This window comes from Mus caroli, unplaced genomic scaffold (assembly GCF_978045245.1).
Source record: "Mus caroli unplaced genomic scaffold, Mus_caroli_1 scaffold_13, whole genome shotgun sequence".
In the NCBI taxonomy this organism is placed as follows: domain Eukaryota; kingdom Metazoa; phylum Chordata; class Mammalia; order Rodentia; family Muridae; genus Mus; species Mus caroli.
Window position 1 is genome coordinate 55,162,827 of NW_028227268.1, and position 22,959 is coordinate 55,185,785.

At 45.2% G+C, this 22,959-nt stretch overlaps 2 protein-coding genes across 2 annotated transcripts in view; one reads left to right on the forward strand and one right to left on the reverse strand.

Annotated features, from left to right (window-relative positions):
* Positions 1-3,322: 3,322 nt before the first annotated feature.
* Positions 3,323-18,993, reverse strand: Gsg1l2 (GSG1 like 2). Its single transcript, XM_021175434.2, has 5 exons — positions 18,684-18,993; positions 10,288-10,335; positions 7,593-7,745; positions 6,392-6,503; positions 3,323-3,572 (listed from the first exon to the last, which is right to left on the reverse strand). Exons 1-5 carry the CDS (start codon positions 18,991-18,993, stop codon positions 3,323-3,325), a joined length of 873 nt encoding a protein of 290 aa, XP_021031093.1.
* A 3,600-nt stretch (positions 18,994-22,593) lies between these two features.
* Positions 22,594-22,959, forward strand: part of Glp2r (glucagon like peptide 2 receptor) — an 86,426-nt gene continuing 86,060 nt past the window's right edge. Inside the window, exon 1 of the mRNA XM_021178184.3 lies at positions 22,594-22,782. Within this exon, the coding sequence (XP_021033843.3) occupies positions 22,594-22,782 (189 nt within the window). The remainder of the gene's footprint in view (positions 22,783-22,959) is intronic.

Sequence of the window (22,959 nt, forward strand, 5' to 3'; positions counted from 1 at the left end):
TCAGAGAGAGGTTCTAGCTGTTTATCTTATATTTTATTTCATTTCTTTTCTCATAAAGGGAGATGAGTGGCAGCCATTGGAAGCACTTGTGTTGAAGCTGAGTGACGAGAACACGTGCATCTGTCCTGTTATTTCATGTAGCTTACAGCAAACTCATTTTATCATTAAAAATATTAAAATGAAATAAAGCAAGCCAGTGAAGAAAGAGAGTCACGTGCATTCTGTCAGAATTTTTGCGGCCTGTCCTCCCCAAGTCTCTAGTTTTTAATTTGCCATCTTTTTTTCTTCCACATTTTAGGGAAGCATACCTTATTCCCTTGCTGCATGGAACAACCCATAATCACTCTGGCGTTTCATGCTCTTCCTTCCTAGGCAATGTTACTAAGAGAGCAATAAATCCTGTGAGCGGGTCATTGACGTGTCCTTAAATCTTCAGAAAATCGGACAGTTTTCCAATCTGCCCTTTCTTGGCAGACAAGACTGAAGTTTTTCTGTGACTGGTCACTAGAGACAAGTGAGTCTCAATCCCACCTGTGTCACGCATCCAGGGCTCTATCTACACATTCCTTGTCTGTGTTTCAGGAATCAAAATGCTTTATGAGCAAATCCTACTTCAGCCTCATTGAACAGTTCTTCCAGCACTGGCCCCAGCCAGAGTTCTACATTCTTCCAATCAGGAGAGATGGCATGGTGCCTGTGGCATTGTCGACACCTGATAAAATTCACTGATGGGTTAACCAAGGACAGAGAGCTGTCAGATTAAAATGGCCAGTGGGCTTTCATCCCTTGATCTTGGCTGTCTCTGAGACAGGGCCACTGAGATCTTTGCTCCTATTCAAAGTCATATATACCCCAAGCCATTTTTTTTAATCGTACACGGACCCAGCCTCTAATAACCCATCCAACTATGAACTCATCAATTAGTCCATTGATGAAGTTAGTGCCCTCATGATCCATGCACTTTCAGTCACACCCCTAGGTGGGGACCAACTCTTTAACAAAAAAATGTAAAATGGTTCCTTTTACATCCAAACCAAAACAGGCAGATTATCTGGCTGTAGAATTCCTGTTGATAGTCATAGCCATATTATTTCCCACGAAATGATTTTTTTAAGAAGGCTATCTGGTGTGTGTGTGTGTGTGTGTGAAGGATCAACACACACACATCAAACATTAATTTAGATGTTGGAGATAAAAGGAGAAATGTTTATATAGTCTCATAAAATAAATTTATGGCCTGTGTGAGGGAACAGAAATGTAAAGAAAACATTTTAATATACTGAAGAATTAAAATATGGCAGTGCATGTGTTCTGGCAGACACAGACGATCCATATTTGTTTCTTGACCTGCAATACGGTCACACTGGGGCAAATGTTCCCTTTCTGAAAATGCTGCACACATGTAACTTAGATACCCATCTGTTTGTGTGCTATGCTTCAACACCACACTACATTTGTCCATTTTAGAAATGGCCTCATTGTGTATTTTGGACTGGCCTCAAACTCATCATCCTCCTGTCTCAGTGCTAGAATTATAGGCATTCACCACCACACCTGGTACGCCATCAATATTTTTAAGATTTTAAAAGAGAGCAAATGTCTTTGGAGCTCAAGAACCTGTCTTGACTCGAGCTTCACCCCGACATCCACGTCAGCTGCCGGCTCCTTTGACAACAGTTTTGTTCATGTGACTCCAGAAGGTTCATTTCTTCCGTGGCACCGTCAGCGGTAGGCTTCTCATTTTCATCCAACAGACAAGTATCTCTGGGGAACATTTCTAAGGATTTCCTCTTCTCTGGGACCAGATTAGACTGGACACCAGGAAGTCACCCAGGCTCTCCTTGCATACACATGCAGGGTGATGAGCCCTATGGAAGAAGCCACATGCTACACAAAGGGCAGAGGCTATTGGGTATCAATCCTTCTCTTCTGGGAGGGCTAAGGGCCTGGGGAACACTGACACTCGTCTCTGAGATGAGAGAAGCTGGGTTTAAAGCACTGTACAACAAAACACATGGGACCAACAATTACCAGACAGATATTCAACCTGAATCTTAAACATGAAGAAACTAGTTGAAAGTTTCCCCATTACTCTTTGATAGTATAACTTAATTTAAGCATGCACAAACAAATTAGTGTTTCATTGTAGACATCTGGCTTTTTTCAGAAATATATTTATTAACTACATAAATATGGTGAGATGGTTCATCAGGAAAAGAGTTTGCCACCAAATTTGAGGATCCGAGTTCGATCCCTAGGATCCACACAGTAGAAGGAGAGACTCAGTTCTGCAAGTTGTCCTCGGGCTTCCACCCATGAACACATACAAAATAAACACATGGACAAATAAATGTACATTCTCTTAAATCACTCTGGGCTAGGACATGTTTAAGGTTCTTGGGATTTGAGGTCTCTATTCCTTTCCAGAACGCTCCACATGCCTGATAACCTGTGGCTTAATCTCACGCCAGTTTAAGCCAGGGGATAGACTCATGCAGTGTCATAACTGGATGCACCAGGAAGTCCCGAGCATGGTGCCACCTCCCACAAGGCCTGCGCACTTGGCAGGGTTTATTTTTAGATGCAAGAATGCCTTGTGGTTTAACTCAAGCAGCACAATCCAGACATTCGCTGCCCTTCCCTGTGATAAGATGTCATGCCGTTTCTGTCTCTCACTTCACAGTCCTTCCAAACTGGCTTCATTGCTAGGAGACATTGGGAATTCACTTTGAGATCAAGTTCCTCTATTATGGAGCTCTGCTGTCTTGGAACGGACTGGTTTTGAACTCACAAAAATCCAACTGCCTCTGCCTCCTGAGTTGTGAGATTAAAGACCTGTGTCTCCAAGCCTGGTCAAGGATATTTTTAGGCAACATAATTGATTTTAAAATTTCTGTCTTCTTACTGAATTTAGAATGTACAGTATGGCCTCATATTTCCTGCATCAACTAGAAAAAAATATTCCAGGTTTGACTGTCAATGAATGTGTGTGGGTGACATATTTTGCTTCTTCTGTAAAGGATGGGGAGTCCTTTCCTTCATCATTTTTGCCCTTAATACTTTCATGATCCCACTTTCTTTGGGATATTGATTAAACTCAGAGTCAGAGAAATGACAATGTTCCTTTATAGTGGGGTGTTAATAGTTGATATCTTCTGTAGACATTATTTCCTCTAAAGATACAGGAGTTGTAGGAGACATGAGAGGCTAAGTCCAGAGAGGGGTAGTGGAAAGTTTACCTATACTGTGGTCTTCTGAACTCCACTCCAGTGTTGTTCATTGTGGTAATAAATGCCTGGCTCATCCACACATGCAGCACTGGCTAGCACATGGACACTTTGCCTCCTGTACCTGGGGGCAGGTGCCCAGGAACATTCGTGAAGACGTGTCCCACAGGATGGGGAGTCGCTCCTGTTTGCCAAACCTTCTGTGAAGGCCCAGGCTGTGGGGTGTTGTGCTGAGGGTATGGACCACCTTTCTGTGCCCTTGGCACCTCTGCTTGGGCTGTGGTGTATCTGCTCATGGTCGCCACTGAAACAGCCATACAGAGAGCAAAAGATCCCCAGGCAAGACTGCAATAGAAGGCACAGTTAGAAAAGACCTAGAGTGGAATTCCAGGGCTGCTCTGGGGGAGGGGGCAGCCACCCACTTGGAGGTAGAGACATTGCTGTTACCCACAGGGAATGCTGCTTTGTGCCTTTAGGTGTGTCTTAGGATAAGGTTGGGAGGTTTCCTTTCACAGGTGGATTTTCTGTTGAAGGAGATTATAAAGTTCTGCACTTCCTGGAAAATGATAAGGGAAGGGACTGCAGGGTTTATAAGAATGAGCAACACACAGTACTTAGGGTTCAGGATTTCCAGAAGATAAGAAAGAAGTCTTGCATAGTCCCACTGAGTTCTTACACACCCTTACACACACACACACACACACACACACACACACACACACACACACACAGAGAGAGAGAGAGAGAGAGAGAGAGAGAGAGAGAGAGAGAGAGAGAGAGAGCGCAGGACATTAGCCAAAGTCTGATTATGGATGATTGGCTGGCCCTCAGATGTCTTGTATACTACAAACAAGTTAAGAAGGAAGGCACAGGTGGAAGGCACAGTGTACAGAGTCCCAGTTATAAATAAATGTTAACATCTTCAGACTGGGGAGACTAAAGCTGAGAAGGGTTTAGAAGCAGGTGCAGCACGAAGCTTAATAGCAGAATGAGGGAGTGATTGCCAAAAGTGAGTTTTACAGACAGGAAAATAACTGTCAGCACCAAGTGAAACTATAAAGATAGTTCTTCAAGCAAAGACTTTATTTGGCACATATAGTGAAGAAAAGTGCAATCCAGAACACCGGGGCTGACAGCAGTGGGCAGCCTCTGGCATTTCTGGAGAACAGAGAGAAAAGTTGGTTTCTGAAAAAGAAAAGTGGATGAGTTGTCTTGTGTCCTTCAGGAGCTGGGAAGCTGTGATTGGCGGTTGTGCATAGTTGCTAGGTAAGGCTTGTAGTTTTGGTGGTACAACTGACCCTAGTGGTTTGCGGGTCAAGCTTGTGCTACACAGAGCATGCTGGGGTTCCTATTTAAGTGGCTGACTCTCCCTATGCCTCGAGTTGTCTTAGTGTAACCCACAGTAAATTTCTGCCTAGAATTTTGTTTTTTAACTTTTTAAAAGCTCCAGGCATCAGGACAATTATGAGTGAGTGCTCTCAGCATCTGACTTTCTTTGATTCTATTTTGTCAGGTTTTGACACCAATGCCTCCATTTTGAAGTTGGTGGCTTTCTCCCAGCATTAGAGGTTACTGTGTGGGATGACAATATGCACGCACACACGCACTGACTTTTTAAGATACGATATATTTGGGGCTGCTGAAGCAGACCAGTGGAAAAGCACAGCACGCGTGAATGCCTTGGTTTGATCTCCAGCACTGCAAAAACAAGAAGTTACAAAGAAATCCCCATGGGGGTCTTGTATAGCATGACGGCGTCTTTCGGTTAGAGATAGACCTTGTGTGTCATGTCTTTCTGGTAGAAATAGAAGCTAGGTCTAAAAGGGTCTAGCTCAGGAAAAAAACCTCCAATCTGTGTTTAAAAATCTAGACTTTGCCATCTGCCAAGTAGTTTGTGTAAATATAACATATTTATTCTCTCCAAGCTGACGCCTTACTGCTGAAGACTCAGCTTATATTCATCATTAAAGATGGAGGGATCAAGCTGATGCCCAGCTAGAAGTTTCACTCCTACTGGCTCGTGTTCATGGTACTAGAAGGTACTCTGTATGCTATCAGAGGAGAGAGGTTATCACCAGTGTCACCCAGCTACAAACTCTGCGACCTGCAACAGTCACCTGCAAGATCTACTGTGCAACAGTGTCACAGACGCTGTAGGAGTAACCAACCACTTTTTGATTGGACTTAGGTCCCACTCCATAAGATGGAATCCATACCTAACACTGTTAAAATATCCAAGAATCTGAGTTAGGTTAGTTAGTTAGGTCATGAACCCTAGGGAAAAACCTACTACTATCATTCTATAAAGTGATACAAGAATAAAATGACTTCTAATGACATACTACTATACTCATAGAACAGTATCAATCAGCCCTCATCAGAGAAGCATCTTCTAGCAGCAGATGGTAATTAACACAGAGACCCACAATTGGGCAGAGAGTGAAAGACTTCGGAGCACTCAGCTCCAAATGAGGTGTTTTAAATTAATCTCTCCCTTGGAGGTTCAGAGATCTATGGGGAAGAGGAGGCAGGAAGACCGTAAGAGTCAGGGGTGATGGGTGAGAACGGTGTTGTCCTGACACAGTAAGACTGATTCACCTATGAACTCCCAGAGACTCTGACTGCATGCATAAGATCTCCACAGGTTCAAATTGGATAAAATCTCAGTACTGAGCAGGCTAAGCAGACATGAGCTCTTACCTCTAACCAAGAGCATGTTTGCAATTGATACTTTCTGGGAAAGGGAGAATCTGTTTTCTCCTAGTGAGTGTCAATCAACATTTCTGGGTAGGCTCTATACTCAGGATTATAGGAGTATTTGGGCAACAAAAAATGAAGTCTCTCTCTCTCTAGTTTGTTTTGTTTTGGTATTTTTTGTATTATTGGGTTTTCTTTCTTTCTTTGTCTTGATTTTGATTTTTTGACAGGGGTGATATTGCGTAGGTTGGGAGGCAGAGAGGATCTGAGTATAGTTGGTGGCAGAGAAAGAATGTGATAAAAACCATCTTGTATTAAAATTTTAAATAAGAAACTAAATTATGAAACAAACCTTAAGCAAGTGTCACAAGAGTAGCAGGTATCAGCTCTATCACAATGTCTATTTACTTGCAAAAATCTATGTTCATCTTTTCTGGTTCATCAGTGCTTGTAACCAAGAAACTTACCAATAGGACCAGCCATAGTCCCATGTCTGAGGCCGCCAATCTTCTGGTCCTAGGTTCACGGTGATTTGAAAACTAGTTGTGTACATCATGTGAGCCACCATGCCCAGGAGTCCTGTGTAAGCAAAGCTTCATGAGTCACACCTAAGAACACAGCACAGTGGGCCAGTTTCTCTACCCTGCATGTGCTGGGTGCTCAAGCACTACAGATCTTAGGTAGTATGTGCATGTATGGATCCTTAAAGAGTCCATCTGATTGATATCTCACCCCCACAGTATAAACCGAAGAGACACCCACAAACAGGCCTGATCATAACCAAGAGAACATAGTAGATACCAGGACCTGAGCAGGAATTTCCACGTGTCTGTGGCTCTGCTCTTTGCTATGGAAGATGTAGTAGTTGGATTTTATCTTTCTACTTATCATATCTGTGACCTGGGCAAGATGTGTTAGGTTCATCAGACACAGGAGTGATGAACAAATTGGATGATACACATTAACAGAACCTAGTGTGTCCGTCTGGAGGCTGGAAGGAAGCCGCATGTTTAGGATTCTATCTTGGTGGAAATAAACTTAAGGACCTTAGAAGGCCAAGCTAAGTTGCTCAGAGAGCAGAGGTAGTTTTAAAAAATAATAAAGAGTTCTTTGTGGAACATTTATACCAAGTGTTGGTGATAATTTTTAAGATACCAAAATCTATATAGTAGGTACACTCTTATTTTGTCTTTACCAGAGCCTAGCTATAACACTTAACTTATGGTAGTTAGGTAATTCTCCTAGTGTTACTTAATATATGCTTGCATATAAACAAGTGTACACACACACACACACACACACACACACACACACACACACATATGTGGCATACTTATATTCTTGTAACAGAGGCTTGGCCTCAGGACTCCTCTGTGCACTCAAGCCTAACCTCTCTGCTATGTGAGCTCATTGCTATTCCCAACACCAGCGCAGCCTCTTTCCTGACTGTGACATGAACTGGTAAGTGTTTCTCTCCACCTGTGCCCAGCTTCTTCCTTTTCAATACTACTTCCGCCCAGTGGAATCAGTCCAGTGACTTATCCAGAAGACCAGCCATTTTATTGAGCTGGCCAGTGACTGGAGGGAGCCAGCCAGCCTATTCCGTGGCTTGAAGCACCATGTCCTCCCTGGAGTGGTCTGGGAGAAACTGCTCCTGCTAGGAAATACCTGCAAGCACCATGAGGATAGCCACTGAGGCGTCCACGTTGAGCCAGCTGCATCTGGAACTGTAACAACTCATGCTGAAGCCCAGGAGGATGACACCTGTCAGTATCAGGAAGATATCCAAGACTTCAGCCCCAATGGAGAGCCATAAAACTCCTATAAACAGAAAGGACAGATACGGTGAGCATTCAGAATCTATAACTGGAAGGTTTGATTCTTTGGTTTCTGTTCTTATAACAAAAAACTGGAGGCTAGATATATTGTAGATAAAAGGTCTATTAAATTAGCTGTTTTGGATGCTGTAAAGTCCAAACAGCATGGGCCAGGTTCTTGCTAAACTGCCTTAGTTATCTTATTACACTGTGGTCATGGAATCATATATTCCAAGCTAACATGAAGCCACAGGTCATTGTCATCGTCTCCTTCCCCTTCCCCTCCTCCTCTTCCTCCCCCTCCTCCTCTTCCTCCCTCCTCTCCCTCCCCCTCCTTCTCCCCTCCTCCTCCTCCTCCTAACACTCTTTCATGGGAAGTAACTCAGGGTTCGTGCAAGGGAATTACATTGATTCCTTCTGAGCAGCACCCACAATGATCTAAAACCTCCCATAGTCTCCACCTCTAAAGTCCCCCATCATCTCTCAGTTACTCTGCCCTGGAGATCAAGCTTCCAGCATAAGTACTTCCTGTGGACTCATGTAAGAAGAGGCAGTGATGTGAGACACCTTGATATTATAAGCTTTCAATGTGAAGACCAAAGGTACCTTTGTTGAGTTTTAGTAACTTGGTGGGTCAAGGGAATCCTAGAGTCTCAAGGAGATTGGTACAAATACTTCCCACAGGCCGGAGGAAAAACATAAGCAACACCCTGGCATAGGACTGCAAGAGATTCTGGGAATGTCCACTCTCCAGCTTAAGAGTCAGTACATAAACACAAGAAAATCATGAAGAAGGAAGACCAATGTGTGGATACTTCATTCCTCCTTAGAATAGGGAACAAAACACCCATGGAAGGAGTTACAGAGACAAAATTTGGAGCCAAGATGAAAGGATGGGCCATCCAGAGACTACCCCACCTGGGGATCCATCCCATAATCTGCCACCAAATCCAGACACTATTGCATATGTCAGCAAGATTTTGCGGAAGGGACCCTGATATAGCTGTCTAGTCTGATGCTATGCTAGTGCCTGGCAAATACAGAAGTGGATGCTCACAGTCATTTATAGGATGGAACACAGGGCCCCCAATGGAGAAGCTAGAGAAAGCACCCAAGGGGCTGAAGGGGTCTGCAACCCTATAGGTGGAACAATATTATGAACTTATCAGTACCCCCAGAGCTTGTGTCTCTAGCTGTATATGTAGCAGAGGATGGCCTAGTTGGCCATCATTGGGAAGAGAGGCCCCTAGGTCTTGCAAACTTTATATGCCCCAGTACAGGGGATCTCCAGGACCAAGAAGTGGGAGTGGGTGGGTAGAGGAGCAGGGCAGGGGGAGGGTATAGGGAACTTTTGGGATAGCATTTGAGATGTAAATAAAGAAAATATCTATAAAATAAAATAAAATAAAATAAAAATAGTTTTAAATAAGAAAAAAAAAAGAGTCAGCACATTATTTTGATTCAAGAGGAGACCTTGTCTCTACCTTTTACAGAAGATGCACAGGGGCGGGTGAGATGGCTCTATGGCTAAGAGCACTTGCTACTTTCTCCCTATTTTAAAAACAAGGAAGTATTTATTTTATTTATAATTACACTGTAGCTGTCTTTAGACACACCAGAAGAGGAAATCAGATTCTATTACAGATGATTATGAGCCACCAAGTGGTTGCTGGGATTTGAACTCCTCTAGAAGAGCAGTCAGTGCTCTTAACTGCTGAGCTATCTCTCCAGCCCTACACTTTCTACTCTTGAAGGGAACCAGCATTCAGTTACTAGCATCCAAGTCTGGTGAGACAACCACCTGTAACTCCAGCTTCAGGGGAATCCCATACCTCTTCTGGTCTCTACAGACACCTGCAAACAGGTGTGCAGATTCACCCCCTTCCCAATCTATAAAAGAAGAGACATAAAATTAAATACGAGGGCAGAAGGATTTGAGCATTAGGAGCTTTGGGTGGGGCTCCAGTTCCACCAGCATCCCTTGTTCTTATGCAAGCTGTTTGTGCACCCTTGCTGGGAACACAACTGGAGCTGTGTTGGATGTGGGGTGGAGCAGAATGGAAAGAGGGGATGGAAGGGAAGTAGAAGTTTGTAAAAGTTCTACTACCAACCAGGCAAGACAGCTGGTGGGACAGAGAAATGCCTAAGACTAGCACAGTTGTCTCCGCAGCTTCATAAAGCCTCTATTCTTGATGGAAGAGCAGACATCAAGATATCAAGCACGAACTGAATGGGTGATGGAGAGAAGAAAGCACACACGAGGCCGTGGTATTCCAACTTGGCCTCTTTCTTACCCACGGAGCATGAGACTGGCCACAATAGAAATATTTATGATTCAGGAAGCTGCAGACTCCACTAGTTTCTTGTCACCTTGTGAAGCTGACTGCCATCTTCCAGCCCATCAGGGCTATAAGGCACATGAATGGAGCCTCCGTTGTCTTCACAGGAAAACCATAACTAACCATTTCATCATTTTCTCCATTTCCAAGAAAACAATTGGAACCAGTCAAATTGTGAGAGACCCTGGATGCAAGCATGATGCTTACCTTGTCCCTCGGTGGGCACTATGCCCAGAAAGCACCTGCAGCGCTCACCTGGAAGACAAGAACACAGTCAAGCCCTGTTCTGCAGACAGCAAACAGATAAGGAAAACATGCTGTGTATGTACAATTCTATTCAGCTGTGAAGAAAAAATGAGTTTATAGAACATTGCATGGGACTAGAAAACATTCTTTTATGAATGGGTAACCCAGGCCCAGAAAGACAGATATCATACATTTTCCCAGGCATAGTCTAGCATGTTACCCTTAAGCATGCACAGCCAGGTGGAAGTAAACATTAGTAAAAGCAGAAGCTAGAAAGGATCCTTCATGGCTGGGGTAAAAAGAGGCTCTGATGGTGGGAGAGTGGAAATAGAGTGAAGGGGTGGAGAAATGGTAGAGCGAGGAAGGGGGACCGGCAGAGGGAGTGGAGGAAAAGGGAGGCAGGCAGCGGCAGAAGACAGTGTGTGTGTGTGTAGCTGGGGGGAGACACTACACACACACATCATTTGGCAGTCCAGTCCCTGAGTGAGCTTCTGTGACTATCTCCATTACCACAAGAACCTTCCAGACTTTGTAGTAAGGTAGTTTTTGATATATGTGATAGATTGCTTGGAGCATTTTTGTGCCTAATTGTTGACAGAGGCCAGTATGAGGCTTTCTATCTTGCAGATTTGAAAGCCAGGCTCCAAACAAGATACATGTTGATAGAGAGATTGAAAGTGGGGTTTTCGAGGCTGTGGGTGTGGCTCAGCAGGGGATTTGCCTAACATTTGAAAAGCCCTAGGTTTAATTCCTAGTACTGGAAAGGAAGAAAGAAAGGAAGGAAGGAAGGAAAAATTGGGGCTTTCATACCTGAGCATTGGCACATTTCTCTACATCACTATCTGCTATCTCTCTACCTAATGCTTGGAGATGTATGCTCTGTTTATATGCCCCAGTACAGGGGATCTGATAAATGCTCTGTTTCTGCTATAGCATAATACTCAAGTCTGGATACTTTACCAAGAAAATGAGTAGATTTTTAGCTTACAATTCTGGACCTAGAAGAGCAAGAGCCTGGCTTCAGCTTGGCTCTGATGAGGACCTGGACTTCTAGTTAAATTACACATGGCAGATACTGTCCCGGTGGGAGTAGACACAAGAGGTAGAGAGCAGCCACTGTGTGACAGGAGGCACAAGGGATTTACCAATTCAGGAACTAACCAGGCTCTCAGGAGAAAGAAGGTAGCAGCCAATGACCTAATCATCTTTCACTAGCTCCCACCTCTGAAAAAAATTCTACTGCCTTAACCACCACACTGAACCAGGCTCAGTACTTGAACCTTTGGGGGACACCCTCAAATCGCACCCCAAGCACATGAAAGAAGTGAGTGTCCTTATTCTGAGGAGAGCTGTCTCTCTCAGCAGTAATGCAGGAGAAGCCAGGGGGTAGGGTAAGGGTGGGGCAGGGGTGGGGCAGGGACAGGGGTAAGGGAAACCATGAACAGGGCAGGGGCAGGGGCAGGGGCAGGGGCAAGGGAAACCATGAACAGGGCAGGGGCAGGGGCAGGGGCAGCAGAATCCAGGAGCAGACCAGGGACAGGGCACAGAGCACCAGAAGGCCAGCTGCACAGATTAAGAGAATTCCCAATAGCTTAGAAGGACAAGATTAGCTGGGCCCTGAGAGCTAGACCTGAGTGACCCCTTGATTAATGCGAATCCCCAGAAACAGTGTTCCTTCTGAACAAAGCCAGCAGGATTAAGAAGAAAAATCTTTACAAATCCCATGAAGCCAGAGAGGCGGGTGTTACATAGCTTGGCAGGGCCTGGGCAGCCAAGAGGCACATCAAGCCAGCCGTAGGAGACTGCATTACAAGGCCTGGGTGCTCAGACTCTGTCCCAGAGTCCTTCCCCAGAATCAAGGCCCCAAGGGCTACCCAGTTTCCCTTGTCTGAATGCCCTGAGTTCAGCACAACAGCCCAGGGTCTACTCAAACACGTATCGTTGACTCAGATTTGCCCACGGAAAAGAAGACGAGAGCCAAGGCTCTCTTCAGGAGCTTTACTGCAAACGTTTATTTCAGAATGAGAAAAAAGAGATGTAGTCTCCCTTTTAAAGCATTGCAGGGCCCACTTGCAGGGAGACGAGCTGATTTAGATGGGGAACCTGATCTCAGTCAGGTCCAGTGCCACAGAACTGAGGTGCTGACCCACCCTTAAATCCTGCACTTGGTTAGGAACATCTTTCTGAGACCAGAGTCTTTTTTTTTTTTTTTTTTTTTGCCAGTGACACCGAGCCCATTCCACCCCGTGAACACCCTCTCCACTGTTTGTTCCACTTCTCCTTCCTTTCTGTTCGGACCCTTCCTTTCTTCTGCCCTGAATCCTGGGTGTTTGTGATGCAGTCAGTGATTCAGTGTGATGTTCCGTACCTTATTGCAAACAGGCCTTTGGGGGCCTTTGTAAAGCTCTAAACAGATTTTTCAACTGGGAGACTGAAAAATTCAAATCTCTCCCTTTGTAAAAGCAAAGGATCTGTCTGTATTGAGCTCCCAAGAGGACCTTACCTCAATGCTGAGTTGAAATCGAAGAGATGACTCCTTGGCCAAGGCATGAAGTTCAAGGTCACTGGCAATCCCAAATTCATAGATGCCTGTTACCACCTCCTTTGAGCTCTTTGCATTTATAGCTTTTATTTATTATGATTATTATTTTTAAAAGATTTTATTTATTTATTTTATATATATGATGAGTACACTGTAGCTGTCTTCAGACACACCACAAGAGGGCATTGGATCCCATTACAGATGGTTGTGAGCCACCATGTGGTTGCTGGGAATTGAACTCAGGGCCTCTAGAAGAGCAGTCAGTGTTCTTAACCGCTGAGCCATCTCTCCAGTCCATGATTATTACCTTTAATGTATGAGCTCTCTGTCTGCATGTACACCTGCGTGAAGAAGGCATCACATCTTACAGATGGTCGTGAGCCACCATGAAGTTTCAGAGAATTGGTAACTCCTAATATCTAGCTTTGACTTACCCTCTACTATGTTAGGTATTAATTAATTTCAATATCAAGTAAAAACTGAACACTAAGTTTTTTGCTTTTGGTACATCCTGCAAAACATGGAGAGGATAATGTGTTCTGGGATGGTGAATTCTTTTCTGAGAGGATTTCTTTCTTCTGTCTTAAAACAATGGCAATGTGGTAACATTTAGAAACCTTAACTTTCTTACACCAAGAAGTATGGATGATGTGAGCAGAGGAACTTTAGACAAATGGGCAGAAAGCACTCACAATGGCTATTAGATTATAGGGTGACAGGAGAAGCCCAAGTTCATCAGGCTCTAGCTACACAACCTTCAACGGTGCACATGCACTTCTACAACACAGTTTCTCTCTGTAATTGTCATATAAATAATATAAATAAATGTGAATGTAGAAACCTCTAATGAATTTTGGGAAACATTGCGATGTGTCATATTAATCAATTTTTTTTGGGGGGGTGTGTGGAACTTGGCAAAGATATTTTACATACTAATAGACATTGTGAGTTTCTAAGAAAAAATATAATATGCAATAATTTCCATCCTTAAACTCTCATTGTTTATTTTCTTTAGAGAACATGCCTGTGGAGTGAGTTTAGAACCATCCAGTGAGGTCCTTGTTAAAGGTTCTTCCCAGCCTGAACTCAAGAAGAACAGAGGTGTGAAAGTTGGGAAGGAACCAAGAAACACATCCTTAATTTCTACTCAAGACTGTGTGTGAATTGCCAAGAACACTAGTCTTCTTTAACATTTAGAGTGTGCACCAGCTGATGTAGGAAAGGCCCTCTAGTATCATCCAAGTGGAAGTGGTGTGTGTGTGTGTGTGTGTTCCCTGGGTTGACGGGAATGTCAAGAGGGCTTCCCATAAAGCCTCTAAAGTGGTTCTCAACCTTTGGCAAACCTCTATCTCCAAAAGTATTTACATTGTGATTCACAACAGTAGCAAAACTACAGTTATGGATTAGCAATGAAGATCATTTTATGGTTGGGGTCAACACAACGTGAGGAACTGTATTAAAGGGTTGCAGCACTGGGAAGGCTGAGAACGCCGTGCTAGAGGAAGGAGTTCAAAAGAGCTTCACAGTCTCTTAATGTTGCCCCCATATCCTGTTTTAGGATGAGGACATCCCCGCTACATGCACATAAGCTGACTAACGACTTTATCTTAAGTCTTAGGGACAATTTGTACCAGGTACCAGCCTCGTGTTGCCATGACTAAGGGACACACACTTCATGCAGATGGCCAGCTGATACCTGCTTTTGTGCCTCCTTAAAGACCAGCTCTTCCCTTTCCTTAAGTCCAGCTGAGGCCATGTTTTCCAGAGGGAAAGCAACTTGCATCTCTCTAATTTCCTGATCCTATCCTCACCCTCCCCACTCAGACATCACAAATAGCACGACAATGCCAGTATAGTACCCGAGTTCTCCAGTTAGACTTCCCCCCAACCCCCATAAAAGGGGGAAGCAGCTGCCCCAGTGACACGAAATGGCCACTTGAGCTCGAGGCTTTCTCCTGTTCCTTGCCCTGTGTTCTAGTGGCAAAGACTGATTTGGCCACTTCAGACAAGGTCAACTCATTTCTGTCTGCCTGGAACATCCTGACTCCTGATCTCCATCTGTTAAAATCCCAGATACGGGCCTTGGGGAGGACAACTCAGTTGATAAACTGCTTGCCTTGAAAGCATGAGTTCGAGCCTCAGAACCCAAGTTAAAAGATGGGCATGGTGGTGTTAGCTTGCAGTCCCAATGGTGGGGGAGTGGAGACTGGAGAATCCTGGGGTGGATTGCTGGCCAGCCATTTTTGCTTAATTAGTGAGGTCAGGGCCAATGAGAGACCCTGACTTAAAGCAGGTGTCATTTTCAAGGATGGCATCTGAGGTTGTCCTCTGGTCTCCACATATATGCAGACACACATAGCCCCCTTCAACATGCCCATACAAACACACACACACATTTAAAACTAAGGCACATGTGGTGGCTTGATACAATGGCCACCTGCTTTATGAAGACTCTAGACCTAAGTAGCATCTCCTTCGTCCACTAACATGGATGGATGAGCTTCTGTCTTAACCATCACTGCACCCTTCCTTGTTTTGCCTTTATAGTAGATATTTTCCAGTGGCTTTTAGCTCTCAGCACTATGGCTCCCTCTCTGTTAAACCCTGGTTCCCCTAGTCTCATGCCCAGCAAGGAAATGCTCATTAGTGAATATACTCCATGATACCTCCAACTCTCTTCTATCTGGAGGGTTTTTTTCTGTGTCCTGGGGTGTGTTTCTTTAGCTGTGATGTCTGCCATAATCACCAGGGAAGGAAATTAGAAACACAGATACATACTCTAGAGAGAACAGAGTTGAGTGGAAAAGAAATGCCAACACTCCAAGGATGGGAACAGAAGCAGCAATTAGAAATCCAGGGAGAGCAAAAATCTGCACAAACAATAAATATACTGAGAACATCCTGTATGTTGCCAGAATGAGCAACATCTAGTCGAAATTAGTGGCTTATTGAATACAGCAGTGATATTGCTGGACAAGAAGATGGCAGGCATTATTTGGGTATTGTCACAGAGTGATATGTTTTATTAATTATAATACAAAGTCAATAGTTAATGTCTAAAATGAAGATATCCATGTTTGTCCTTCATATTGAAAGTATCCCCTGAAGGAAGGGGCAGAGAATGGTGGTTTTATCTCTAAGCCTTTCAAAATGTGTGACTCTTATCTCTATGTAAATATTACCTTAGCTAAACTGCAAAACAAAACAATAACAAAAATTCCAACCAACCAACCAACCAACCAACCAACCAACCAACCAACCAACCAACCAAATAAACAAAGAGCAGGTTTCTAGACTCCAGCCCACATCTACTGAATTGAGAGCCTCTGGGGCTTGGTGCCTGAAGGCTTACAAACTTCCAAGGTGATTCCAATCCCTCCATTATGCTCAGTTGTGGAAATAAATGAAGCCACCTCAGATGTTGGGGGAACAGATTTGGAAACAGAACAGAAGTTCTTAAGCCATTATTCGCTCATGGATGTGGTGCCTACAGTTCCCAAACAGAAAATATGGGCTTATCTTGGTGATCCTAGAAGAGGCAGGATCAGAAGCCAAATGTCACTGTGGGTGGGTGGAAGGTGTTGGGGTGTCAAGAGAGTGTACTGTATACACTAGTACTCTAGAGAGAAGAGAATTCCCTTTCCTAGCCTTAGTGGTGTGTCTGAATCACTCTTAGTGCAAAGGCTAAGGTAGGGCATGCACTTGCTCTCAGTAGCCTGCTTGGATGGGGTTGGAGGTAGTTAGACCATATCTCAGAGTTTTATTGCAGTTTACTTAGGCTGCAAGAACAATTTTTCAGATGCTACAAGGGTGGTAAAATAAACATCTGAATGAGAAGTGTAAGTCTGAGGATGTAAGTGGGGATGTAAGTGGGGTGCCACCCCTTTTCACTTTGGGGCCTTTGCTGTGAAAACAGAGGAGTTCACTAGCCCTGAGCATAGAGCTCAGCCAGCCTGTCTAACAGCATGGGCTGGCACTCTTCTGTCTTCTATTCTTTGTGAGGTAACTCTGCTCTATGTACCACCTCCCCATCTTCTCTTTCTTCTTCCCTCGCCTTTTACTTTATAAGCCCCCACCATCTATCAACAAAGTCTGGAAGATGTTAATGAATTGGGGCTGACTGACTCAAGACAAGGCTTATTGCTGTGCAAATTCTCCGTGTGCCAGTCTCCTGCTTCAGAGCTGAGGGAAGGACATCTGCCATGCAGGGCTGTTTCAAGGACAGACTGAGATAAGGGCTGTAACTTGTTATGGGCCATGATTGTGACAGATCTGGAGGTGATCTAATGATGCTAAGGGCTGTGCGTGCGTGTGTGTGTGTGTGTGTGTGTGTGTGTGTGTGTGTTTGCTTTGGTTTTTTTTTTTTTTTTTTGAACTAGAATCCTCTGTTTCAAGAGGCATTAAAAGCGCAAGAGAGACTCAGCATTGGAGGAACTGGGGTAATGGGTCAGTGTTGAAGAGAGTTTGCAGCTCTTTCTTGTATAGGCATTGGCTTTGGTTTCCAGAACAAGTCAGGTGTCTCGCAACTGCCTGCAACTCTAGATGCTGGGGATCTGATGCCTTCTTCTGGTCTCTGTGAGTACAGACACACACACACAGACACACAGACACACACACAGACACACAATCTCATGCACTTTGAAAATTAAGGTGCATAAACACACACATTAGAAACTTAAAGATATAAGATACAATTTGCTAAACACATTAAACTCAAGAGAACGAAGACCAAAGTGTGGACACTTTGCCACTTCTTAGAATAGGGAACAAAACACCCATGGAAGGAGTTACAGAGACAAAATTTGGAAGTGTGACGAAAGGATGGACCACGTAGTGATTGCCATATCCAGGGATCCATCTCATGATCAGCTTCCAAACGCTGACACCATTGCATACACTAGCAAGATTTTGCTGAAAGGACCCAGATATAACTGTCTCTTGTGAGACTATGCCAGGGTCTAGCAAACACAGAAGTGGATGCTCACAGTCAGCTATTGGATGGATCACAGGGCTCCCAATGGAGGAGCTAGAGAAAGCACCCAAGGAACTAAAGGGAACTGCAACCCTATAGGTGGAACAACAATATGAACTAACCAGTACCCCGGAGCTCTTGTCTCTAGCTGCATATGTATCAAAAGATGGCCTAGTCGGCCATCACTTGAAAGAGAGGCCCATTGGACTTGCAAACTTTATATGCCCCAGTACAGGGGAACGCCAGGGCCAAAAAGGGGTAGTGCATGGGTGGGTATGGGGGACTTTTGGTATAGCAATGGAAATGTAAATGAGCTAAATACCTAATAAAAAAATGGAAAAAAAAAAAGAAACTTAAAGCTGAGTATGACGGCACACACCTTTAATCCCAGCATTGGAAGGCAGATCTATCTTTGTGAGTTTGGGATCAGCCTGATTTACATTCCAGGCCAGCCAAGGCTACAATGTTAGACCCCGTCCCAAGTAACAACAACAACAACAACAACAACAATAACAGCAACTTTTAGAGTGAGAAAGGAATCTTAGGGATGAAGCTTAGAGGAGGGGAGTGGCCACCTTTGATTCTTGAGGGACTGAGACAAGCGGCAAGTGGGTGAACACTTGCACTTGATAAAGAGGACGTCACGCACTTTCTCCATAAGCACCTCCGTGGCTCCCATTTTATAGATGAGAAGATTGAGACTCAGAGTAAAGAAAGGGCTTGCTTAAGATTACATAGACAGTCCATGGCAGACCCAAGATTCAGATCCAGGCAGTCTGACTTGGAGCCCCTTCTCAGGGCCATCCTGCTCCTGTTGGCCCAGGGACGCACAGACTCACTCACCTGTGCTGTTGAGGCTTTCCTCACAGGACTGCCAAAGCCCCACATGGAACCTGCGTTGGATAAACTTGTCGTCCCCTGTCTCCCAGATGTACTGGACAGCCTGGCTGTCATCGTGCCTACTGCCCGTGCTGCTGCTGGCCCGGCTGAAGTGAATGCAGTTCAAGCCCCCGAGGAGATCCTGGCATAGAGGTTTTGTCATTCGTCGGATCCCCTCGCACCAGTGGCTGCTGCCCATGGCTGTGAGGGAGAAGGCAAGGGCCAGGCAGATGGGGAGGAGGGTCAGCATCCGCTGCCACCTCGCCCTGTCCATGGCAGAATGAAGCTCCCAGTGTCAGCGTGAGCGAGGGGCCCCCTCCTCTCTACTGTATTACAGTATCCACCCCCAGCCCTGCCATCTGGCATCCTGACACAGCTTCTTCCTGGTCCCCTGGCGGGAACCTGTGTATATTCCAGCATATAGTGTAAGTACCATGGCCAGAGCTATTCTCCTAGGAAGAGGTTCAGAGTGGGCCTTTCCATCCACCCTAGGATGAGTATGTGCAGGGGACATTGGTCCATTTTAGAAGCCAGTGGTAAAAGAGGCATACCATAAAATTTACTGCCGTAACCACCCAGTGTACGGTTCGGTGACAGTACACATGGTCACATTGCTTGGAAACGTTCACCTCCATCTCCACAACTCCTTTCAGCTTGCAAAGTCAAAGCTCTGTCACCATTAAACAACTCTCCACTCCCTGTCCTCCCAGGCCCTGGAAGCCTCCACTGTCCTTGTTGTCTTGGAATTCTACAGGAAGCCTCATAGGAAAGCAACAATGTATTATTTGTGCTTAGGTGTCCACTTTATTTTCCATAGTACAAATGTCCTTAAACCTCATCCTGCTTTGGTATATGCAGAAAACTCTTGACTCTTTGCAAGGAGGAATAGTATTCCCCTGTGCATATGACAGCACACCTTGGTTCTCTGCTTATCCCTTGATGCCTGGGTTGCTTCCTTTGACAATTGTGGAGAAAGATGTTGGTTTTGAGTGAAGGCCAAGACTATCTTGGTGTCTTGATGCTCCCCCCCACCCCCCACCAACTCCACTCTTTCTTTTGGAACTAAGATGGTCCCTCGGTGGCAGGTTCCAGAAGCATGAAATGCTTGCTTTCTAAAAAAACTATTAGCTTACAAATAACTAGGTTTCATAATGGTATTTTAAACATAATGTCCTGTGTTGTTTCTCTCTCCTCTTCTTCCCCATTCCCCCTCCTTCTGCCTTCCCACCCCCAGCTTCTTTCCCATCTACCCCCTTCTTCCCTCCCACCCCCAGGCACCCCCTTTTGACTTTCATGACACACGTGATCTTCTGTACTTTCCCTCCACTCTCCCAATGCCTCTTGTGTCCTCTCGTAGCCCGCCATCCAGTTGGGTAGCCCATGTGTGCTCTCACTAACCTTTATCTGCATAGTAAATGTTAGAAGTTGGGATCCGCCTATGAGACTGAACATACAAGAAACATGGAAGCTTGGGGGAATTTCTGGGTCTGTTGCTTAGCCCAGAGACCAAGAGAAGCAAGACTCGGGCAGTTTGCTTCAAAGCCTATGTATTGTGCAGAGTGGGAAGGGACATGTGCCCAATTGGCTGTGGAAATTAGCACCATCTAGGAGAGTCAAAGCCCTTGGACCGTCACCCACATCCTCACTGAATGGGTCCTATGCAGGAGCAGCAATGTCTGAGACCCTTAAGGGAGAAGAAGGCTAGGCTCCACCCCTTGCTAGCCAAGTCTAGAGTAGGGTTGGGAAGGAGTGTGAAACCTCCCAAGAAATTCATCTTTTATTTATCTTTTATTTATTTAGTCTCCAGGAATAAACCAAAAACTAAACTGTTTTTAGGATGGGGAAAGAAAAGGCAATTAGAGACTCCAGGAAAAGTCAAAATTTACATAAGAAATTCAATAACCCTGAAGCCAGGAAGGAGCAGAGAGAGGAAAGAGTCTACGTGGCCCCAGCCGATCACGGGCTCCTCATTAAGTGCTGAGCAGTCCTGGAGGTGGCCAGATGTAAGCATGCAGTGACATTTGTGTTTGTCTCTCTCCATCTGTTCTTCCCTGCTGGCGAGGCTGGAGGACCTGTGTTCTGTACTCCACATAGGGCTCTCACAAACAGGTTTACCACATTTTGACACTAGATGGCATCCGTCCAACGGGTAGCAGGTCGTGAAGCTGACCAAGGCAAGTCCTTTCAGGGGGAAGAAAATCAGGAAAAATGTTTTTTTTTTTTTTAGAAGCATTTCAAGAAGCAAGATGGAATATTTGTACAAAACAGGTGCTTTCTCCCCCACCATGAGACCCGGGAGCTCCCCACTGATGTGGACAGAATAGCTTTACAGCCACATTCAAAACACACACACACATACACACACACACACACACACACACACACACACACGTTTTCTTCCCTCCCTCCACTTCCTCCCATTCTCTGTGGTCCCAAAGAGATGACCATATTGACTGTAGAAATCACACCACCATAAAAGCCCATCTGGGAGCTCTTTCCAGACTGATCTTTTTATCATTAAGGTTTGAATTCTTGCCATGTGTGGGTTTTAAGATTTTTAGGGATTTTTATCTAGCGCCACTCACCTGCTTCCCTGTGAATGTTCAGAATTCACTGGACTTGGTCAGCTAATGGAAACGATCTATGGTTTGACTTAAATGTGAAAGGAAAAAAAAAAAGAAGGGGGAAAAGGAGGGAAGAAGAGAGAGGGGAAGAGAAAACTGCCTTTCATGCTTACTGCCATTCTGACATTTTGTCTCTCACCTTCCACTTGGTTCTTCAATGGAAAGACTGGATAGAAAGCTGGGAGCCAGCCAGGGAGAGGAGGAGTGGGGCGGGGCGGGGCGGGGCGGGGGGGGGCGGGCAAGCAGAGCCTTAGAGACAGAAGAGCCTGCTAGAGATCATGAGCTTTCTTTGAGACCCCTAGTGCTAACAAATAGTTCCTAACCAGGTAGCTGTGGTCAGGTGACTCGGCTGGAAGGCCTGGCTTTGTCTTTTTGCTTGCTGTGCAGCCTTGAACAAACAACCTGGCCTCTTTGAACCCCACTATTTCTCAGCCCTCAGATGAAGAAGTAATGGTACCTTGGAGGACACTGATGAGTTCAAGTGAACTAGGGCAGAGGGTGGAGGGTTTTGTAACCATAAACCGAAGTGGGGTGTTGGTTAGTAAGTAGCCATGAATACCATAAAAATAACTGTCAGGTGGCCAGAGCATCACTGTGTTCAGAACACAACGGCCCACTCAGAACACGTGGACAATTGAAAGGCACCAACCTCTGTGCTTCCTACCCGTTGTTTTGTTATTGTGTAAACGCAACTCAACTCTCGGCACTGAACAGGCTTTTGCTGCAGACCTGGGGACTGGAGGTGTTGTCTCTGAGACAGGAAAACTCATCTTGTTACTACGGCATAGTAATAACCTCGGAGCTCTGAGGTAGCCCTGAGCTGTCGCGGTTTAGAAAAGTTTGATGCTTTAGAAAGAAATCCTGGCTTAAAAGATGCCTACCTGGCATGGGAGCCCATCCTCTCCAGCCATCCGAATCTCAATCTGGTCGTGTGCGTAGAATAGAATCCTCGGAATGGTAACCATGTCTTGCTTTTTCTTCTGGGCTTGCTGAGGAAGTCCCAGGCAGCGTAGACGTCTTGGGGGTAGGTCTGGGAAAAATCTCCTAAGATTTTAGGAGGGGCAGGCGGGGGATGAGAAACTTGGAGATTCGGTAGATCTCTGTAGAGCAGCTCAGACAGTCGGCGGCCTGAAGAGCACTTGTGCAAACACTTCCTCTCTGGACAAGGAGGAATGCAGGAGGCCACCGCCTGCAGTACATCTTGGAGTGTTGGAGGGATGTGCCTGCACTTGTGAAAGGGCGCCAGAAGGATGAGGCCCCAACCAAGCCCGGCAGTGCCCAGTAGATGCAGAGAGGCGCCCCTGCCCCGGGTGCGCCCACAGCCAGTGGGCATCCCTGCGGCCCAGGGACCTGAGTCTCTCCACTCCCACGGGATGCGTCGGCTCTGGGGCCCTGGGACGCCCTTCCTCGCCCTGCTTCTGCTGGTTTCCATCAAGCAAGTAAGAACAGATTTTTATTCTTCATTCGTCTTGTTAATATTATCAGTTGTGCATGTTTTCTGAGTGTAGAAGCAATTTAGGCCCCGTGTAGGCAATTTGGGAAGAATAAAACCATATTAAGAAAATGAGGCTCAACCGCAACCCCAGCAGCATTCTGCTCACTGTTCATATTTTGGC

Bases quoted from the DNA above. Each gene is read 5' to 3' on its own strand.
- Gsg1l2 (XM_021175434.2), bottom strand. From the start codon at position 18,993: ATGGACAGGGCGAGGTGGCAGCGGATGCTGACCCTCCTCCCCATCTGC. The intron at 7,746-10,287 runs GTAAGCATCATG...TTCTGTTTATAG, and splicing joins AGTGCCCACCGAGGGACAAG to GAGTTTTATGGCTCTCCATT. The intron at 6,504-7,592 runs GTATTTCCTAGC...TTGCTTACACAG, and splicing joins TATCCTCATGGTGCTTGCAG to GACTCCTGGGCATGGTGGCT.